This window comes from Mesoplodon bidens, assembly GCF_964165515.1.
Source record: "Mesoplodon bidens genome assembly, chromosome: 11".
Taxonomy (NCBI): Eukaryota; Metazoa; Chordata; class Mammalia; order Artiodactyla; family Ziphiidae; genus Mesoplodon; species Mesoplodon bidens.
Window position 1 is genome coordinate 45636200 of NC_138167.1, and position 14578 is coordinate 45650777.

Consider the following 14578-nt stretch of genomic DNA (forward strand, 5'->3'; position numbering starts at 1 on the left):
GCTGCCCTGACGTTCACAGCTCAATGCTTGGCGTGCTCTTACCACAAAACCCACTTCCTATGATATTTTGTCCCTGGGTTATCTCCACCACCATGAACTTCCTCTAAGCACAGTTATGTTCTCAGGGGAAATGTCCGCCGTCAGCCGTGCCGAGAAGGTAAGGCTCCCGCACGGGGATCCTCCCACCTCCCTGTTAGAGCCAGCACTCGGGGCTGTACTTGGAGGATGAGCCTAGGAGCTCCGTGAAGGCAGGACCCAGACCCCGGCCCTCCCTGCCCAGGAGAGTGGCTGGCACCTGGCAGCGTGTTCACAGGTGTTTGCTAAGTGAGTGCTGGGCTGAAGCTGCCAAATGAGGCTAATTTTGACTCATAAACATTGGGGACAATACTCCCTATATCATAGCACTTTAATCTTCACAGAGAAGATTAAATAAGAAAGTCAAGGGCTTCTCTGGTGGCGCAGTGGTTGAGAGTCCGCCTGCCGATGCAGGGGACACGGGTTCGTGCCCTGGTCCGGGAAGATCCCACATGCCGCGGAGCGGCTGGGCCCGTGAGCCATGGCCGCTGAGCCTGCACGTCTGGAGCCCGTGGTCCGCAGCGGGAGAGGCCACAACAGTGAGAGGCCCGTGTACCACAAAAAAAAGAAAGTCAGCATGGAAGCACCTAGTTCCATGAGTGGCACATAGTAGTGCTCAAGTATTTGGGCACTGCCTGTGTGTGTGTGTGTGTTTGTGAGTGTGTCAAAGTAGAGATAGAGTGACTTCCCCGGCGGTCCAGTGCTTAAGAGCCCGAGTTTCCACTGCAGGGGGCCCGGGTTCGATCCCTGGCGGGGGAACTAAGATCCCGCATTCTACACAGTGTGGCCAAAAAGAAAAACAAAACGAGTAGAGCGAGAGATCAATCGCGCCTCCACAAAACTGACTTCGGACCCCAGTTTGTGTGACACTGCGTTGAGAGCGAGGCCTAAGCTCTGGGCCGATCCCACAGCCCTCAAGAGAAAGGACACAGTCAGCCGTCACACCTGCCCCGCGCCACCACTTCTGAAACCACAGGCAACTCCATTCTGCACAGTGGGGAAGAGAACAGTGGCACAGATAAACCAAAACAGCAGTTACTGAAACATCACTAAGATTTGGACTATGTTCCAAGGTGGATTGCTTTAGAATAGGGCTATATTTAATGTTCTGAGGATTTCTGACTAAATAACAAGAGTCATGAAGTGAGCCCCCTCTCAGAAGGGGCTGGAGGTCTCAGCAGATACCCCTGCCTTCAAAGCGCTTTCCCCACCCCCTCCAATTCAGGATGGTTGCCCCTCCTGGAGACTTCCCCAGCCCTGCACCACCTCTGGCCGGTCACTCATCACCTACCCTGCCGTCGCCCGTTCCCTGGGTGGCCAGGCACACCACTGTGCCTGGCTCATGGAGGTGCTGGGTACATGGTTTTTAAATGTAATTAAAAAGCCGCTCAACATCTTTTCATCTTCCTAAAGAATTCCATGCGCAGAGGAGGTAATAAAGAGGATTAGAGTAGGGGCTTCCCTGGTGGCGCAGTGGTTAAGAATCCGCCTGCCAGTGCAGGGGACACGGGTTCGAGTCCTGGTCCGGGAAGATCCCACATGCCGCGGAGCAACTAAGCCCGTGCGCCGCAACTACTGAAGCCTGAGCTCTAAAGCCCATGAGCCACAACTGCTGAGACCACGAACCACAACTACTGAAGCCCGTGCACCTAGAGCCCGTGCTCCGCAACAAGAGAAGCCACCGCAATGAGAAGCCCGCGCACTGCAATGAAGAGCAGCCCCCGCTCGCCACAACTAGAGAAAGCCCACGTGCAGCAACAAAGACCCAACACAGCCAGAAATAAATAAATAAATATAAATAAAATTTTTTAAAAAGAGGATTAGAGTAAGACTTCTTGCTGCTGCCCCAGAAGCCAGAAATCAATACTTGTGTCCGCTCTACCTGTCAGACTTACTCTGAAGAGCCTGGGAGACAGGGACTCAGGGAGAAATGACTGCCCCAACCCCCAGGTGTGGAAAGGAGGGGAGGCCCGAGTCCCAGCTCTGAAAAGATGGGGTGCTGAGAGGGTGCAGAGACCAAGAGGGGCATCTGAGAGCCTTTGTCAGAAGTTGATACTTGATTTGAGACCAAAGAAACACAACTCTGAGGTCCTGTCTCAGACATCAGAGAAGGTGCCCCGGTAAGCAGACACAGGATGGGCCCAACAGAGCCGGTGGAACGTCCTGGCAAGGCAGCCACGGGCAGTGGGACCACACAGGGGACCTCGTCCTTCCACCCCCACCCCCACAACATTGGGCTTCTGTGGAGTTGCTCAGCGCAGTGTGGGCGGGAGGGTTAAAGTGCAGGCCTGCTGGAGGCCTGAGAGCGCCCAGACTTGGTGCACACGGGGGATTAGGTTTGCAACAAAGTGGTGAGCTGGCGACAATGACCCTGTCCCTTCCAGAGTACTTGAAGGAGCCGCTGGAACAGTACGTGAAGCAGCTGCAGGTGGTGAAAGTGGTACGGCAGGAGGAACGGAAGGGGCTGATCACCGCCCGGCTGCTGGGAGCCAGCGTGGCCCAGGCGGAGGTGCTCACCTTCCTGGATGCCCACTGTGAGTAGAAGAGGGCCGGCCTGGCCCTGTCCCCCTTCCCTCCCGGGCAGAATGAAGAGCTGGGACCATGGCCTCAGCAGAGCCCCTTCCAGCTCCGCTGTCCCAGGATCGAAGCAGGCTTGGGACTCCCCTAGCTTCTTCTACCCCTTTCTCACCCCGGTGCCAAGGATGGTTATCAGGAGGCACACACAGCCCTAAAACAACTGGTGACCCCACGGTTGCTGGGAGTGTGTTCTGGAGCCCCAGGCGTTCCTCTCTCCTCTGACCATCTGAACCTCATTCTGAGCTCAGCCCCCACAGAGAGGCCTCCTGTCGCCACTGGGCACTGGTTGGCGTGGCACTTTCCTGCAGGGCCACGTGGGGCCAGGAAGGCCTGCTTCTTGCCCCAAAACAAAACACTTCCCCACCATTGTCAGAGAAAGAAATGTTCCCTAAAAGCAGTGATACATATTCTGAGAAGCTATAGCCTTGGAGTCAGAAGCCCTAGATTTGCGTCCTGGCCCTGCCACTAACCAGGCCTCAGTTTTCTCTTCTATCAAGTGGGATGAGGATGCCACCCTCACTCACCAACAAAATGAAGACTAAATCTAGTCATATATGCAGTTCCTCGAAAATCCCAAAGGGGTAATTATTCTACAACTGGAGCTGAAGTGTGAGGTGCAGAGATCCCTGGGAGAGGGGACACCCCCCTGTGAAACCCACACTTGGGTGGGGAGGGCCGACTGAGTGGATAGGCTACAGACCCTGAAGACACCCCTGCAGGGCCTTCCCTGTGCCTTTGGGTCCACCGTGTTACTCCCCTGAGACCTCCATTCTCCCCTCCAAAGCCACCTCCACCTCTTTTCGGGGGAGAGGGCAGGAGTAGGAGGGTCCTGGGAGATCTCTGTCCACCCTCTGTGCCCGTGGAGCTTGCACGTGTTTCCCTGTCTACAGCTGGGGAGTGAGCGCATGTCCTCCTGGGGCTCCCCACGGGCGGGGGGCACGGGCTCAGCTGTGGGCAGGACCCCGACGGACGCCTCCTGGTGCCGGCCTGCAGGCGAGTGCTTCCACGGCTGGCTGGAGCCCCTCCTGGCTCGCATCGCCGAGGACGAGACGGTGGTGGTGAGTCCAAACATCGTCACCATCGACCTGAACACTTTCGAGTTCTCCAAGCCCATCCAGAGGGGCCGAGTCCAGAGTCGTGGCAACTTTGACTGGAGCTTGACCTTCGGCTGGGAGACCATACCTTCCCATGAGAGGCAGAGACGCAAGGGTGAGACCTACCCCATCAAGTAAGTACTGTAGCCTGGTGGGCCCACATCCTGGTCTCTGGGGTCCCAGGGACCTGGGCCATCTCAGGTCAGCATTTATGAGGTGCTCTATGAGGCACTTGACATATTTCATCGTCCTCCCCTATGAGGGAGGTACTGTGATTAGCCTGGTTTGCAGGTGAGAATGCTGAGGCTCCTGGTGATACACGGTTGGCCTCAGACTATACACTAGAAAGCGGTGGAACAAGGATGCCCATCCCGCCAATCTGGCCCCAAGCCCGTGTCCCCGCCATGGCTCTCTGTCCTACCTCTCACCACAGCAGCTGGCTCTCACTCACCACCTTCTGTGTGCCAGGCCCTGAGCTAAGGGCTCTCCACACCTTAGCCCATTTATTCCTCCCTACATGTAGCAGGGTGTGACTGCTGCTTTCAGAGAGATGGAGGGTAGAGGCCATTGTAAAATAGCCATTATAATAAGAGGGGGTGGTGTGTGCACCCAGGTCACCGTCTTTGAAAAGACTGAGAACATATTAAAGGAAAAGAGACAAATGTCCTGCAGTCTACAGTGTGTTGCAGTTGCCCTGAACTTTTTCGGGAAAAGGGCTAGAGAGCAGATGTTTTAGGTTTTGCCAGCTACAAAAAACAATCCTTTCAAAATGTAAAAACCATTCTTTGCCAGAACCTTAGAAAGCCAGGCCAGCTTTGGCCCACAGGCCACAGTCTGCCAACCCCTGAGCTAGAGGGCAGATGCTTGAAAGCTTATCCATTGTTTGATGCCCAGCTGGCTTTGCCTTCCCCTCACACACCCACCCTGCCCCTCCCTCTCCAGATTGCCTGTTGGTGGTGTTAGAGACCACAGACGTCTCAGCTAAACTGAGTTGGGGAGTGACTTATAGAGTACCCTTTGCTTCTGGATTATCTGTGCCATTGCTTTCCTATACTGGCCAGGAAACTGAAGAGTCAACCAAATACATATACCTGGAATGGAGGGAAGCAGAGTTTGGGGATACGGTGAGCAGAGATAAAAGGGAAGGCTTTCTACCCATGCACATGCCCAAATCCTAAGAAATGCTGCCCACAGCCTCAGTAGAGAGGGCTCGGATGGGGGCCACAGGAAGGAATCCCATGGATCCTGAACAGCCAGCTGCTCTGTGTCCTTTAGAAGGGGCAGAGGGGAAAGGAGAAGGCAGGAGAGAGAAAAGAAATTAGAACTCCCTATAGACCCTCTGCTTGATTCATAGATGTCATTCGTTTGAGATGTACATCAACAAAACCCCCTTCCCCCAAGCTGGGGGCCAGGCACACAGTGGCACAGTCAGGGACAGGGCACCTGACCCCCACCCATCACTGACGTCCCCCTCTCTGATGTCCAAGGACCATACAACTGGAATACAAAGCTCCAGTGTTTGAGGAATTAATTTGCTCCCTGGTCCAAATGCCCTGGTGGCGTGCAGGGCTTGCCTGAGGCACTTTGCATAGTACCCACCAGGAGGCCTGCAGGCAGCACCCTCCCTTCCTCCACTCCCAAAGTCAACGGGAGGCCGGGAGGAGAGGTGAGGACGCAGGGGACCCTAGGAAGCAGGCCAGGAAATGCAGAGTGTTTCCAGAGGTTGCCTGTTGGTTGTGGGTCTGCAGCAAAGTTCCCCATGTAGAGTTTATCCTCAGAGATAATTTGTCAGTGGCTTCTTGGTCAGAGGGACCTCTCAAAGCCAAGAGACAGGCCCAGGTCGAGGAAACCCTGAAGAAGTAGCAGGTTAGGGACTTCCCCAGTGGCACAGTGGTTAAGAATCCACCTGCCAATGCAGGGGACACGGGTTCGATCCCTGGTCCAGGAAGATCCCACATGCCGCGGAGCAACTAAGCCTGTGCGCCACGACTACTGAGCCTGTGCTTTAGAGCCTGCGAGCCACAACTACTGAGCCCATGTGCCACAACTACTGAAGCCCGGGCACCTAGAGCCCATGCTCCAAAACAAAAGGAGCCACTGCAGTGAGAAGCCCGCGCACTGCAACAAAGAGTAGCCCCCACTCGTCACACTAGAGAAAGCCCGCGCACAGCAACGAAGACCCAATGCAGCCAAAAACAAATAAATAAATAAAATTATTTTTTAAAAAAGGAAGCAGCAGGTTAGTTCCAAAATGCTCATCTAGAATCCCAGGACTCTCTGAGGCTTTCTTGGCCTTACTTGGGCTGGCTTAGAACCCCTGGAAGAGGCCACAACCAGTGACAGAAAGCTTGCTTGAGCTTGAGGGTTTCCCAACCGAAATTCCTTCCAGAAAGTGGCTGCAGGAGCCAACTTCAGGGCGACAACAACAGCCATAGCGTAACACCAAGGTCCTGGGTAATAGCCTTGACCAGTCAGTCCAGTGAACACTGATTAAGCCCCTGCTATGTGTGAAGCACCTTGACCGGTTCTGGGCTGACAGAGAAGGTTTCTGCTTGGTTGTGCCACATGGAGCCACCCACTGAGGGCAGCAAAGCCCCATCCAAGCCAGCCTGGCGTGGCACAGAGGCCAACAGCTAATGATCTGTGTGCACTCCTGCCCTGTCTCCCACCCCCGCCTTCAGCCCTTAGCCCAGCCCCTCTCATGAGCAACGTAGTATCTGAGTTCTAGGTGTTTTTGTCAATTTATCTAAACATGGGTCTGTGCCTCCCTGCCTTTGTCTGAAAGCCAGAATCTTGTTGTAGCCCCCAAATGCTCCCTGTAGTCCAAGTTGAGCTTAATTTCACCTCGCTTCCTACTCTGTTTCTGGGAGCACCTATGTCCAAAAACAATTTCACATAGCTTCTGATAACCGAGTATCTACTGTGCTTTAGGAACTTTGCTGCCAAAAAGCAAACGACTGTGGCTTTTCCCTCAACTACTACACTGAGCTCTCAGAGGACAAGATCTGTCTCTCTTTACTCTGTACGACTAACACGTAGCACAGGCCCTGGAAGCCCGTGTGTAACACATCCTTGGTTGAATGAATGAGTGAATGAATGCCTTTTAGAAGAGAGTCATGATAATTACATCTCTCCTCAACCTGATCTTAGAAGGTGAAGAGAACATAATTAAAGCTCAATAAACATTTGCTAAGTGCATAAGCTAGTGGAAGAGGGGGCTGCATATCCCAGGTGAGAGGAAAGGAGGAGGGAGGGGGTTTAGGAGGCGTCATCGGTGAGTTCACAGCTTTCCACGCCAGGTTCTGGCCCCTCTTCCCCCCAGAAGATGCACATGCTTCTCCCTCTGTCTCTCCAGATCCCCGACGTTTGCTGGTGGCCTCTTCTCCATTTCCAAGTCCTACTTTGAGCACATCGGTACCTATGATAATCAGATGGAGATCTGGGGAGGGGAGAACGTGGAAATGTCCTTCCGGGTGAGAGTGAAGAGGGCTTCGCGGGGGAACCACAACGTCCCAGGGGACGGCCTGAGAACCTGTCTCTTAGGCAGTGGCAGGGGTATCAGTTCTTCAGCTGAACTTGGAAGGGTGGCTCTTTCCCGTCATGGCTCCACCTTCTCTCTGCCCCCTCCCTGTCCATGGCAGTAGGGCCTTGGGAGTCAGATTGGACAACTGAGAACAAATTACTGGGCAGAACTCCTCAGAGGGAAGCGATAATAGAGGTCATAGGGACCAGACATCTGGGGACCCGTGACATCTTTCATGATGTCTGTTGGAAAAGGGTTAGGGTGAAGGTGGAACAGGTCAGTAAGCAGTCACTATCCTTTTTCTGGAAAAATCAGGCTCTGCTTTCCAGGTCAGAGACCTCATGCCTTGGTAGCCTTAGGAGTTTCCCTCCCCCTGTGTTCAGCAAGCTCTTCATAACCGTAGGAGAAGATGATGGCCAAATTCTGGTGGGCCCCAGAACTCTGAGGGATTGCAGGAATAAGGAAAATCAGGATTAGGTTGGAAGAAAGGCTTGCCTCTTCATGAAATCTACACAGATCCGCATCCAGTGGAGAGTAATTAACAAGTAAATGAGCTTGTTTATGAAGTCTCCTCTCACAGTGCTTGGCATGTACAAGCCCATCATTGATACCTGCTGTTACTATGGCTATGATTATATATTTCTTCTGCTGTTATACTAAAATGAATGACAACATACCTCCCAATCTAAAACCGAAAAAAAGAAGACACAGGTGGAAGGGATGTTGTAAACCAGCCCTCTGACAGAGGAGGGTCACCAGCTCAGTAACCATAGCGCCCATGGTTCTGATCCTAGGCTCGTCCATGAGCCTCTGACCTCTGTTCAGTCTCTCTGCTAGGAAGCTAGTGTGCTAAAGGTCCAGGTGATCACCACAAGCCACCTGATGGTAGCTATTAATTAATGAATGGATGCTTTGATTAGGTCACAAGTTGATCTCGATTGGAGGAGCTTGAGTTTCTAGTAACACCTGCGTGAGCTGATAAAATCACATTTCCAGGTCAAAAAGCCAGGTGGCCAGAGCTCACAATAGGTAGATGTACATAAAATTCGCCAACTGTCTCTACTCCAAAGTGGGCCCTGGTAACCCTCAGGACCCTGCAAATTTCTGTTTGCTTTACTCAGAGTAAACCAACATCAGAGAGCCAGAGATTGTGTAGTTATGGCCTGGGAAGAAGCCTGGTCAGTGTCTTTTTTTCCAGCGAGAGAGCGCAGCATTTCCCTGAGTCTGTGGACCTGGGGTCTGGCACCCTGGGAATGGAACAGAGCTGCTTGGGGGGAGGTTTTCCCACCCACCCCCTGAAAACCCCATCCCATATCCTCTTACGGCAGGTGTGGCAGTGCGGGGGCCAGCTGGAGATCATCCCCTGCTCTGTGGTCGGCCACGTGTTCCGTACCAAGAGCCCTCACACCTTCCCCAAGGGCATCAGTGTCATTGCTCGCAACCAAGTGCGCCTGGCTGAGGTCTGGATGGATAGCTACAAGGAGATTTTCTACAGGAGGAATCTGCAGGCAGCAAAGATGGCCCGAGAGGTGAGAGGGGAGGGTGCTCAGGAGGTGTTCAGATGAATAGAAGGGCAGAATCCCAGCCCCTGGTCAAGAGCTTAATGATGACAGAGACCCACCCATCTCCACCACCTGGTGCCTTTACCCCTCAGACCTTGGGAGCTAGAGCCCAGGCTCTATTTTGGAGGCTAGAGAATGAGGAGAGGAGGTTTTGTTGTCCCTGCCTGGAGAGCCCCAGTATCTTTTAGGAGGGGAGGGAGAAAAGATTTGGAGGAAGAACCTCTTATGGGAAGAATGGCTTTACTCTGCGAAACTAGAAATTGAAGACTGGGAGAAAACTGGAAGTTCACAGGAGATGGGGGTGGTGCTATGGGTGCGGGTCCCAAAGCCAAGGCAGGGGGTTTGGGATTAGATATGGGGCCCAACTGGTCCTGAGCAGGAATGAACAGGAGACCCACTCTGGGAGGAAGAAGTCCCAGAAACTCTGGGCTACTTCCACCCAGACAAGAAGGTCAAGGCTGGTGGAACTGACCCTTAGGGGGCTGGCTTGGTTGACAGAAATCCTTCGGTGACATTTCGGAGCGACTGCAGCTGAGGGAACGACTAAACTGTCACAACTTTTCCTGGTTCCTGCACAACATTTACCCAGAGATGTTTGTTCCTGACCTGAAGCCCACCTTCTATGGAGCTGTGAGTCTTGAGAACCCATGTGCCTACCCATCATCACAGAACCCCCGGGAGAAGTTCAGGACCACTTACCCCGCAGCTGGATGACAAACAACTGATTTTTACTCTCCACGCTCCCTTATCCAGGAGGAGGACTGAGAGGCCACCCTGGGCTTCTAGAGCTAGCTAAAAACCTTATAAGGAGGAAACAACCCCTAAGCAGCGGTTCTCAAATACTCACATGCATCAGAATCACCAGGAAGGTCTGTTAAGACACAGGCTGTTGATTCAGTAGGACTGGGTTGGGGCCTGAAAGTTTGCGTTTCTAACAAGCCTTCAGGTGATGCTGATGGTCTGGGGATCGCACTTTGGGAACCACTGCTCTTAAGGACATTCCCATATGCTAGGGCTTCTCCCAGGGACCTGGCAGGTTGCCCACCCTGACCTTGCCCAACCCCTGGGCTCTGCACCTCACTTTACTATTCACTTCAGGCGTCTGCCTTAATGAGCAGAGGAGGAAAGTTACAGAGGAGAAATCCAGCCGTGCACATTTATTCCACATGGATCCCACACCACAAACCAAAAACTTCCTAACTGTGCTCCCCTGGTTGCCCTCTCTGCTCAACATTCTGCAGCTCAAGAACCTCGGCATGGATCATTGCCTGGATGTGGGAGAGAATAACAATGGAGGAAAGCCCCTCATCATGTACACCTGCCATGGCCTTGGCGGCAACCAGGTACAGAGCCCAGCCCGAGGCAAGCCTGTCTCTGGGGCATCTTCTCTCTTCACAGGCCCCCTTCCTCCACTCAGAATCGTCCTTTCCTGAGGACTAAGGTAGGGGAGATCCAGAGAGACAGGGGAGATACCAGCCCTGCCCTCAGAAAGCTCCCAGTCTGAGGGGGAATGCATGATACCGACAGACAAGGTCTTAAGTGTGGATCAGGGGCATCCAGAGAGGAGTGGGCAGCAGTGCTGGCTGCTAGAGAGGGGCTGGCGGGAGAGGATTGTTGTTTGGTTTGGAGGGTTTTTTTCCCACACTCCCCACCCCAGCAGGGGAGGATTGTTCATCAGAGGAGGCTTCCTGGAGGATGCCAGCTGCTGAGTGATGTTTTAGGGTAACTGTGGAAAATTTTTGAGCCCCTCAGCTACACTCACCTTCTATCTTCAATGCCTTCCCTGCCCAGAAGCTACCACTATGATCCTAGCACCCATCAGTGACCCCCAAACAACCACCTACTGACATCTCACAGCTACCTGGCATCCTGGGAATTTCCCCCATGCCCTACAATGCCCAGCTCTTCCCTGAGGAATAACTAGTAACCTCCCTGGACCCAGCCCCTCAATCTACCCTGAATGCCCAGCATTTGGTAAGTAAGAGGCACTTGAAACAGAGCTGAAACAAGGAAAGGAGTGGCATGGGCCACTGAACAGGATGCCAACAGGATGTGCAAATGAAGGCAAAGTCATCCTGGAGCAATTTCCTGTACCGCTGGCCTGCGTAGTGATTTTAGGTGGTACACTGGTGAACATTTGTTCAATAGTAATCTATTAGCAAGAAAAGAACTAGCACGTGATTTCACTAATAATGCTTTAAATGAGGCTAATTTTTTTTTTACCTTTTCTTTTTTTTGGTCATGGCTGACAGCATTTGGGATCTTAGTTCCCCGACCAGGGATAGAACCCGTGTCCCCTGCAGTGGGAGCATGGAGTCCTGACCACTGGACCACCAGGGAAGTCCCTAAGTTAAGTTTTTAACTAAAGAAAAAACATTCAGGGCTTCCCTGGTGGCCCAGTGGTTGAGAGTCCGCCTGCCGATGCCGGGGACACGGGTTCATGCCCCAGTCCGGGAAGATCCCACATGCTGCGGAGAGGCTGGGCCCATGAGCCATGGCCGCTGAGCCTGTGCGTCGGAGCCTGTGCTCCGCAATGGGAGAGGCCACAACAGTGAGAGGCCCGTGTACCGCAAAAAAAATATATATATATATTTAGTAACTATTATCTGTCATTCCAGTATCCCCCAAATGCGGTGGCGCATGAATTACTAAAGTCTTGGCACCTACTCACTTTCCTCCCCAGGAGGCCATCTGTGGTTGGCATCTCAAGGCAGTTGGCTTTGGAAGGTGGTGGGCAAACTCTCTGCCTGTCCCTCAGGACCTCCTCTTATCTTGTGTTCTAGTACTTTGAATACACAACCCAGAGGGACCTTCGCCACAACATCGCAAAGCAGCTGTGTCTGTATGCTAGTGCTGGCACTCTGGGCCTTAGGGGCTGCCACTTCACTGGCAAGAATAGCCAAGTGCCCGAGGACGAGGAATGGGGATTCACCCAGGTGAGTCAGCTGCCCAGAAAGCTCAGAATCAAGAACCTGAGACAACAACTGCCCCCTCCCTTCCTTCTACATCTTCTGCCTGAGATACTACGGGGTGGATCCGGACAATGTACAATAGAAAGTATGGAGAATGTGGGCTTGGTCACAGGCAGGGTTCTTAGGGCTTAAGTAAGGTTTGGTGATGGCTGGTTCTGCTTGATATAAAGATGGGGTTGGGGTTATGGTCCAGGACCAGCTCTGTCATAGCTCACGTATTTTTAGGCTGAACACAAGTAGATGAAGTTGAAGTTGAAGTCACTTGTGGTTCCTGCCTGGCCTCTGTGTGCCAGGCACAAGGCTATGCACTCCTGTACATTGTTTGGTTAATCTTCCAGAGGCTCTTCCCAAGTAAGTGGTGTCCCTGTCACTAGAGATGGGCCAGCTGAAGCTCAGCAAGTTTGTGACTGGCCCAAGACCCTTCACTAGTAAGTGGTAGGCCTGGGGTTCTGATCTAGATAAATCTGACTCGAAAGCATGGGTTCTTTCCATTACACCACACTGCCTCAGGATAAATGATGTAACTTCTACAGGACTGGGCCCAAACTATCAGCCCCCAATGAGCCTCCACACCCCGCTCCACCCTAATCCCCAGTCCTTGGCTTAGAGAAAGAGGAGCCTAACCTTGGGGCTACAGGGAAGGGAGGAGTCTGAATATGATCAAAGGCAGAAGGTGCGGGTGGGCAGCAGTGGCCCAGGTCTTTGAGACTGGCCATCTGGAGGAGGGGGATTCCTGAAAGCCTTTTTCAGTTAGCCCATGGTCCTGCCTTCCTCTGCTCCAGCCATTCATGCTAAAGCTGGGGGTGAAGAATTGGTACCACGCACAGGTGGAAACTCAGGAATGCATCCCATCAGAGTATCTGGCATCCAAGGAAAGGAATTTGGAAGTGCCCTCTCTGTGCCTTATTGGGTTTCCTTTGCCTTTTGTCTACTGACCCCTATTTCATTGCCCCCTAGTAGCCCTGTCAGAGGTCTGAGGCCCAGGCTGACCCTTTGCCGCGTCATCTTTTTAGGATCAACTCATCAGGAACTCAGGATCTGGTACCTGCCTGACATCCAAGGACAAAAAGCCAGCCATGGCCACCTGCAATCCCAGTGATCCCCACCAGCACTGGCTCTTCATCTAGGCCCTGGATCACCCCCCTGTGGGAGACCCCACAAGCCTCTTAGGAAACAGGATTTGGGGGAACCTGATGTTTGAAAACCTGGTCGTCAGTTCCCTGTCGGCCTTCAAGATGGATTTCAAACCCGATGCAAATCAAGGCAGGACCTTCCTACTCCTTGCAGCAACATTGGGCCCATTTTCTTTCCTCCGCGTTGGTGGAAGAGACCGTTAGAACACATAATACGTGACCTAGAGCTCTCCTTCTGCCCTAGAAACAGACTTCCAAAGCAGTGGAGGCAGCTGGGCTAGAGCCCAGGGCAGCAACGCTGAATTCAAGAAAAGTACCTCTGCAGCCACGTCCTGAATCCCTGGTCATCTAGAACACCCACAGAATCCAGTGAAACAGTATATTCTACCAGAGGGATTAGAGGTCTAAGAGGCTCCCTTGCTAGCATTACCTGAAGCTCCTTGACAAGAATCCTTTATCTTATTTCATCTGCACGATAGTCCTGTGAGAAAGACAGGAAACACCGTGCCCATTTTATAGACAAGAAAGCTGAGGCAGAGAGAAATAAAGGGGCTGGTCTGTATCCTGAACCTGCGGTCCTCCCACCATACCACAAGAACACTAGGCAACTAGCCATCAGCTCCCCACTCTCTCTTCCCTCCAGCCTGATCATTTCTGTCTGGCTGGTCTCCATAAAGCCTAGAGCAGTGCGGCCAGGTAGCCGTGAGGGAGACCACATTTAGGAATCCCGGGATGTTTGTTTTGAAAGAAAGCTTGTGCAGCCAGTGATTCTCAGTTTTAAGTCCCAGAACCTTTTTTCAGTGCTCCATGTATAATGTAGTTCAGAAGCAAAATAGCCATGGATGAAAATGAGGGTGGGTGAGGGCATTGCCCACCAGTCCCTGAACTTTTCTAAAAGTCTGCAGGCACAATTTGAAAATCATCATTTTAGTCCAACCCTATCATTTTCATATTATGAAACTAAGGCCAGATAAGTGAAGTTATTTGCCCCAGGCCACACAACTACGTGGCAGCCCTGAGGCTAGGACCCAGGTAAGGCTAACAAGAGCCCTGGGAAGACGCCTAACAAGACGCCATGTCTGCGGGTCTCGCGTGAACTCCCCGCACAAAGCAGACCTGCCGTGCGTGTCAGCTCTTCCCCAAGCAAGTTGGACCCCACCACGCATGGCTGCTTTGCCTGAAGTAGAGAGCCCAGCTGCCCAGAGGGCTCATTCCTTCTTGGAGGGCCTTCTACTTTGAGTAGCAGGCTGTCATCTTGGACAGCACCACATGAGGGTGCCCTGGGACCACAGCTGCCTCTGCTTCCCATGCAACTCCCCGCCGCAGGAAGTCTCCTAGGTCCCATGGGGTAGCCCAGCCAAAGGGAGAGGAGAGAGTGGCCAGGACGTGTCCTGGAGTGGGGAAAGGGAAAAGTTCTTTCCCAGAAAGAGAAGAGAATTGCACATGAGATCCCAGTGGAAATAAAGGTTTTATGGCATCGGTAAAGGAAGTTTGCACTGGGTTCCTCCTCCCCTGCAATGCCCCTTAGCTGATCCGTTTGGAGGATCAGTTGATTCAAGCTGTGAAGAATCACACACATCTGAAAAGTTCTGTCACAGCCACTGTCTCGTCTCCAAATATCCTCTGGCCCCCCAGTCTAACC

General features: G+C 52.8%; 1 protein-coding gene across 1 annotated transcript in view; it reads left to right on the forward strand.

Annotated features, from left to right (window-relative positions):
• Positions 1-14578, forward strand: part of GALNT6 (polypeptide N-acetylgalactosaminyltransferase 6) — a 28404-nt gene extending 13826 nt beyond the window's left edge. Inside the window, exons 4-11 of the mRNA XM_081248136.1 lie at positions 2460-2609; positions 3646-3880; positions 7102-7219; positions 8598-8798; positions 9330-9461; positions 10073-10174; positions 11615-11767; positions 12817-14578. Of these exons, the coding sequence (XP_081104262.1) occupies positions 2460-2609; positions 3646-3880; positions 7102-7219; positions 8598-8798; positions 9330-9461; positions 10073-10174; positions 11615-11767; positions 12817-12930 (1205 nt within the window). The 3' untranslated portion in view covers positions 12931-14578. The remainder of the gene's footprint in view (positions 1-2459; positions 2610-3645; positions 3881-7101; positions 7220-8597; positions 8799-9329; positions 9462-10072; positions 10175-11614; positions 11768-12816) is intronic.